Raw genomic sequence first — 7,668 nt, 5'->3', positions numbered from 1 at the left:
GTGATAAACTACTGATTGTTTATTATTTAAGACTGGCCAGCTAATAGAAGGGGAAAAAGAAATCTTTTCTGCAACAATTGGGCTTATGAGTCCATTATTTCTTGATTCATTCTTGCTATAAATAGAAAGCAAAAGCAGTTAGAGTTTGTTAAAAATGCATGAGATATGTGTTGTATATACATGGGCATACATGTATATCGCTATGGAGACGTGTGTCTGAGTGCATGCATTGCTGTGTATTATATTTAAAGTGGATTCACTGTAAGTGCAGTCTAATTGTTAATCCCTTTGAGGAAACAGGACAACTATAAATACTACTGTAACAGAATCCTTCTATTTTCAGTGCAACTCAATAAGCCACTTGGTTGGCCTTTCTATCTCAGCAGCATGCTTTTGAGTGTGTGTGTGTCTGTGTGTGTGTGTGTGTGTGTGGTCAGGGGTGGTGGTGGTGGTATGGGTGTTAGTCAGGGGAAGGGGGTGGTTGCTGGGGGGAGGTGTATAAACGGGCAAAGAGCCCCCGTTATAAATGGTAAGTGGGCGCGTGTCAGTTTGCTGTATTCAGCTTTTGCCTTCATCTATTATTCATCTGTGTATAAGGTCTAACATGAAGCTTGTAACTGTACACCATGACAAAACTTTCTCCTGTTTCCATACAACACATCCGAGGACCATCACTTTTCCTCATGAACGGCATTTTTGAAAAGAATGCACTGTAAAAAACGGAAAGATGATGACGGCAGCTAATCCGACGTGAGACGGACGTAAAAGTAGGAGTAAAGATCAAGGCTAACGCAGGTTGAGCCCAAAATAAATTCAATATGGCTCCAACTCCAGATGATGACTAATACACAGTGGCATTGTGCACGGTTCGGATTTACAGACGCTACAGCTTTTACTCGAAAGAAATGCAAATAAAAAGTGACCAAAACATGCTTTAAACTCTCATACTTTTATTAGTTTCACTCAAGTTAGCTGAATTATTCATAGTAGTTACAAAATAATATGATTTTAAGATTGTTTAAAAAAAAAAACAAACAAACCTGAATTAAAGCACAGGATGTTGAGGGGTTATTAATCATTACTTTAAACTAGTAAAGAAGACAAAACCAGTCGCAGGGTTTCTGCACTCATTCCACCAGCTCTACTGCGCTATTCTACGAGCTCGAGCGAGGTGTTTTTTTTAATTAATTACAGTTACATTTATACAACGCTTTTGTTGACACTCAATGGGGAGGAGGAGCGGGGAATCTCCTCACCCACCACTAGTGTATAACATCCACCTGGATGATGCGACGGCAGCCATAGTGCGCCAGAACGCCCAGCGCACACCAGATATTACTGGAGAGGAAAGCGTGATGTAGCCAATTCAGAGATAGGGATTATTAGGGGACCGTGATGGAGAAGGGCCAATGGGGGAATTTCGCCAGGACCCCGGGGTTATACCCCTACTCTTTTACCATAAGTGTTCTGGGATTTTGAATGACCACAGAGAGTCAGGACCTCGGTCTAACGTCTCATCCGAAATACGGTGCTGTTTTTACAGTATAGTGTCCCCATCACTATACTGGGGCATTAGACCCCACACAGACCACAGGATGAGCGCCCCCTGCTGGTCTCACTAATACCACTTCCAGCAGCAACCTTAGTTTTCCCAAGGAGGAAAGGTAGTGGCCAGGCTCAACCCTGCTTCGCTTCAATGGGAAACCAGGCGAGAACTGCAGGGAGATATGGCTCTAGTTCACACCCTCCTCCCCCCACTCCACCACCCATGAAACCAGTGACATTGGGCTAATGAGTGAATGTCAGCTTGTCAGCATGTCCATCTTGTTAACAGACTGTCATGTAAATTTTCTCAACAGAAAATCCCAACTTGGGAAATTAGCCATGCTCTCTGGGTGGGAGGGATAGTATATACTCTCTCCCCTGCCAATCACAACGACACGTGGTCGTCTGTGAGCACACGTATTCGAAACAGGACGGATAGTGCGTTCCTCCGAGTGTGTTACGCTACTCAGCGAAGCAGCATGAGCAGCAGTTCCCGTTGGCTGGCTTCACATGTCTCGGAGGAAGCATATGCTCTTACTGGATAGTCTGCATTGCGATTTTGGATCAGTTTTTGTTTACCACCTTTGTAAGTGATGTAAAGACGGAGGATTTTGATAGGCGTCTATATCTTTTGGCTCCTGTAGTTCCAGCCAATTAGAGGGTCTTATTTAGAAGCATGGAAACGTGAGGTGGTTTTAATCAGCTCTAGTATCAGAAATGCTGTGAATTGTTTGATGAATGACAGGAGAAACTTAGTCTGTTTGGGTCTGTGGTTATGTAGTCTGTCTGCATAAAGTACAAAGCCAGGAATGTAGTGAGTGGGGATCAAATATCTAATATAATAATAGGAGAAGGTTACTCATAAGACGAGAGCAGTACGGGTTCCAGTTGATGACTGAAACTGTTGCGTCACAGCTCAGAGTTACGAACACTACAAAACGCATGACATTTTTATGACGTTTTTCCAATTGACTCGTACGCAATTCCCACCTTCCAACCGAGCCTTTCACACAAAAGTTACCAATCTGGCAGCGCTTCCTCTGAGACACATAAAGCCAATACTGCATCTTGCTGAAGGCTAGAAAAGCACACTTTTAGAGGAGAACAAACTATCCTATTTTGTATACACAAGCTAACAAGACTCCACAAATTTCCTTGCTTCGATCGACAGAGGAGAGAGGAAGGAATGGCCAGTGCCCAGACAATGCGTTAGCGATGAACGAGATTTGAACTTTGGAGCACTTAGGAGCCTTGTAGCAGTTGAGATGATAAGGAGAACAGACTTGATAATCCAAGACATATCCAGTGTTGTTGGCTAGGAAAAAAAAAAAAAAAGATTCCAGGTAGCACCATTATGAGGACTTTAGGTTGCGTAACTGGGGAAACCCTTAATAATTTTATGTAAAACCCTACAACCGAGGCTTTCTCTTTCAGAAGACAACCGCTTCAGAAAGTTAAGAACCCTTCGTTTTCAAAGTGTACGGACTGGAATTATATGAAAATACTAGATTAATACGTTAACTGATACTTCATCGTATCATCGCCTCACAGCTCCAGGGTCACCGGTTCGATCCTGAACTCATGCTACTGTTTCACGTCAGTGTGGGATTCCTTGGGGTTTCCTCCCACTTCGCAAAAAAAATATTCCGGTCGGCGGATTGGCGACTCGAAGACTCTAAATTACCCTTAGGTGTGAATGGGTGTGTACATGGTGTCCTGTGATGAATTGGCATCCCATCCAGGGTGTACCATCTCACGACCCAGAGTTCCTGGCATAGACTTTGGTTCTATCGGCATCCTGACCAGGATAAAGCAAGGATCAATGAACGATTGAAAAACAAAAGTAATGTCGGATCTAAATGAAGAAAAAGATATTTGAGCTGAAATGTTTTCAGAATTGAATCTCCAGTGTTTGCATGTCGTGTAAAACCCGCTTCCTTACCATGTTCTCTTTGGCCCATTGCAGGATGCAGTGCATTTGCGAGTTAAGATGGATGCATAAGTATATGAGAGAGACAGAAAGCGTGTGTGTGTGTGTGTGTGTGTGTGTGTGTGTGTGTGAGAGAGAGAGAGAGAGAGAGAGAGGGTTGAGCAAACAAATGAGAGAGCAAGAGAGAGAAGCAGTGCAGGAGAGGAACAGCACAAGCGGAGGAGAGGAGTAGAAAGAGAGAGAGAAAGGCAGAGAGATAGATAGATAGATAGATAGAGAGAGAGAGAGAGAGAGAGAGAGGGAGAGGTGGAGGCTTGGAGGACTAAGCATTACATTCACTTCTCCTCTAGCCTGTATGTGCTTTGCTGAGACGGCTGCAGAGGATCGTTTCTTTCTTTCCTGTCCGTTTCTCACTGTTCTTTTTTTTTTCTTCTTCTTTTTTTCTTTTTCTGTCTGTCACCTGCTTTCTGTCACACAGGACCCATCATCCTTTCAAGATCCTCACAATGGGAGGTAATTATGATCCTTATTAAGCTCCAAAATAGATTAGAAATGCCGGTGAGACCGTTGAGTTTTAGAGCATGTTGACTGCTCATAACTTCATTACAGATCGAGACTTTCCACCATCTCTTCATCCATCCAGTTCATTCTCAGTTTAATTTACTCAGGGATGTTTGCTTCATATTCCGGGGTCGAGAGTTTTTTTTTTTTGGTAAAATACATGGATTTGCTGACTGCAGGGGACTATAGAGCTATAAGCAACAAGCTACACCTACAATGGATGTTATAAAAAATATATATATAATAATAATAATACACAAGTGATATGATATATTTATATAATATATAGATAAAAAGCAGTTCATTTCATTTGGAAATCGGATGCTATAGGTAACAGTCTATGTTGTTTTTTTTCTTTCTTCTTCTTCCCCGAACTGCTATATTAACTTCTAAATGAAGTTAATGTGCTTCTTGGTGTGCAGTATTAGAGCAAGTAAACTGCTATTGATTTTTGATTGTGCGAGCATGTGATAGATGTACTGGATTAGAGCTGGGTTGGGTTTTTCATGCCCTTCATGGCGCTTTATGACAGGCAATAATTGAAGTGTTGCATGCATGGCTCTGGTTTTAATCTCACTTCAGATGTCATGCTGGAGGGATTTGTTTACCGGAGACTTTTGTTTACCCAGCAACATGAAGTTTGCAATTAATTGAGAAAGCTTAGAAGATAATTTCGACAGACAGTATGTTAGCCATCTGAAAGTGAAATATCTCAAAGCTGTTAGTTTGTTAAGCCGATCAAAAAAATTTGATAGTTTACATGTAAAATAATAATAATTGGTAGTCGTGACCTTAGCGTTTGCTATATACAGTATGTAGCATTCCTGTATATTTCTATGCATATATTCCTGTATATTTTCAAATAAATATTAAGATTTGGCTACTTGGTTACAATCCTAAAATACAACCCTTGTTTGTTCGGTGAAAGTTTAAGAGGATTTTCATAAACTTCCTTTGAAGCTTGTTTACCCGAAGAAGACAGCGAAAAGCTTAGGTGCAAACAGTGCATCCAGACTTCCACAGTCGGAGCTGTACAGTATCTGAGCTGTTGTTGTGTTTGTTCTGACAGGGACATTAAGGAACTCGCCGTGTATGGAATAGAGGTGACTGCGATCCAGAGATCTCCATTCAAAAGCCTCATCGACCATCGCTGAAATTGAGGAGCCACTTAAGGCTCACTTTTAAGGGAGGGGAGACACTCAGTATCAAAGCTCTGAGAGAGAGAAAGAGGGAGAGAGAGAGAGAGAGAGAGAGAGAGAGAGAGAGAGAGAAAGAGTGAGAGCAGTAAAGCAAGATTTGCCTATCTTGCAATTTCAGAGACCATCACAATTTAATAAGAGTTTGAAATGGTCTCTAGTCAGTGTATGTGAGCGAGAGCCAGCAGGCTTACCGTAAAATGATTTTATGAAGAGGAGCCTGCAGGAAAAACGGCTCTGAAGAGAGAATTTGAATATACACAGGGTCCGTTTAAGGGGCCCTTTTCTTTTCTTGGTTTACAGAAATAAGTTTGCCATGTGATGTCAAATGGCATCAGATGTGTCCTCAGTAGTCCAGTGGGACTGTTGCGAGGTATTTTTTCCTAATGATGATGATGATGATGAAATTTGCCTGAACCCACTCACCTTGCAGGAACATTCCCCTGTGAGTTGCATGGACAGACAGGCTGAAAAAAAAAAAGCTAAAGTAAAAAATTGAACCATGAGTTCTGGCTGAAAAAACAACAACAAACAAACAAACAAACAAAAAACCAAAAACGAAGTTCGGAGAGATCACCTCAGGGACCTACACTGTTCTCTCAACTCTCTACATAATCTCTACTCTGGTAAAATAAAAAACTGTAGTAACAAAAAAAACCAAAAATGGCTGCCGGAGTCGCAACATGGTTACCCTTTGCCCGGGCAGCTGCGGTTGGCTGGCTTCCTCTGGCCAAAAAGACCATGCCCAAACCTCCTGTCGATAAGAAGAGCCGCAGTGATGAGATCCTGATAGTTAACGTGAGCGGGCTTCGCTTCCAGACTTGGAAAAACACCTTGGACCGTTATCCTGACACCTTGCTGGGAAGCTCTGAAAAGGAATTCTTCTTTAATGAAGACACTCAGGAATATTTCTTTGACAGGGACCCGGAGATGTTCCGGCACATCCTGAACTTCTATCGCACAGGCAAGCTGCACTATCCACGGCAGGAGTGCATCCAGGCTTTCGACGAGGAGCTCGCTTTCTACGGCATTGTGCCGGACATCATTGGGGACTGCTGTATGGAAGAGTACCGTGACCGCAAGAAGGAAAACCAGGAAAGGCTGGCTGAGGACACAGAGGCAGAGATGGCGACAGACCAACCCTTACCTCCGAACAGCACGCATCGTGAACGCTTATGGCGTGCTTTTGAGAATCCACACACCAGCACGATGGCTCTGGTGTTCTATTACGTCACGGGTTTCTTCATTGCCGTCTCGGTTATCGCTAACGTAGTGGAGACCGTGCCGTGCCGGGCACCCAAAGGCACCCTAAAGGACTTGCCGTGTGGTGAGAAGTACTCAGTGGCCTTCTTCTGCATGGATACGGCATGCGTGCTCATTTTCACATTTGAGTACCTGATGAGGTTGTTCGCCGCCCCTAGCCGCTGCAAGTTCATGCGCTCGGTGATGAGTGTCATCGACGTCGTGGCCATCATGCCCTACTACATTGGCTTGGTCATGCCCGAGAACGAGGACGTGAGCGGTGCTTTTGTCACACTACGTGTCTTCCGGGTCTTCCGCATCTTCAAGTTCTCACGCCACTCACAGGGCCTGCGCATCCTCGGCTACACGTTAAAGAGTTGTGCCTCCGAGCTCGGCTTCCTCCTCTTCTCCCTCACCATGGCCATCATCATCTTCGCCACAGTCATGTTCTATGCTGAGAAAGGCACCAAGGAAACCAACTTCACCAGCATTCCAGCCTCCTTCTGGTACACCATTGTCACTATGACAACGCTGGGGTGAGTCAATCTGTTTTCTGGCTTTACATCAAATGTAACTGTGGATCAAATTTACATAGATCTTAAATACAACGCTACACAGTTTTCTCTGCTTAAAATTCAAATCAGACTAAGTCGAATCCATGTGTATCATAGCCATTAATTAACAAACCATGCTTTGGCCCTTCAGGCCCGAATTTCATCATCCTTCCTTGATAGTGACACCATTTTTTTTCTTTTTTCTTTTATTAACGAATACACAACGAGTGATACACATTTCCTAGAGGTGAAGCGTGCTGACGGTGTAGCAGCAATTCAGGTTCTTGCGAAAAGGCAGATGAAATCCATTAAGGACTCTTTAGGAAATTCCCCTGCGACTAAATCCACTTACAGCTTCATTTCTCATGCACGCTGCTGACAGTGTCCTTACATACAAGTTCTGTGGAAAGTTTCACGGCGACTTGTGTATCAGGTACTGAAATGGTCGGTGCAGCTGACAAAAAGACTGAAAAACTCACACATATATATATATATATATATATATATATATATATATATATATTCACACATTTGACACACAAGGTTTAAGATCACACGTACTATCACACGAGTTATTCTGGAAGCTGGCTCTCCCATGTCGCAATATATGAAATGTTTATTTGAATACCTTTTATTACAA

The 7,668-nt window shown here is 43.0% G+C and overlaps 1 protein-coding gene across 1 annotated transcript in view; it reads left to right on the top strand.

Annotated features, from left to right (window-relative positions):
- The first annotated feature begins 3,718 nt into the window (after positions 1–3,718).
- The window catches only part of kcnd1 (potassium voltage-gated channel, Shal-related subfamily, member 1), a 71,306-nt gene continuing 67,356 nt past the window's right edge, over positions 3,719–7,668 (top strand). Inside the window, exons 1-2 of the mRNA XM_017467220.3 lie at positions 3,719–3,988; positions 5,106–7,010. Coding sequence (XP_017322709.1) covers positions 5,896–7,010 — 1,115 coding nt within the window. The 5' untranslated portion in view covers positions 3,719–3,988; positions 5,106–5,895. The remainder of the gene's footprint in view (positions 3,989–5,105; positions 7,011–7,668) is intronic.

The sequence above is a fragment of the Ictalurus punctatus genome, chromosome 5, assembly GCF_001660625.3.
Source record: "Ictalurus punctatus breed USDA103 chromosome 5, Coco_2.0, whole genome shotgun sequence".
Lineage (NCBI taxonomy): Eukaryota > Metazoa > Chordata > Actinopteri > Siluriformes > Ictaluridae > Ictalurus > Ictalurus punctatus.
This window is presented reverse-complemented; position numbering and strand designations above follow the sequence as displayed.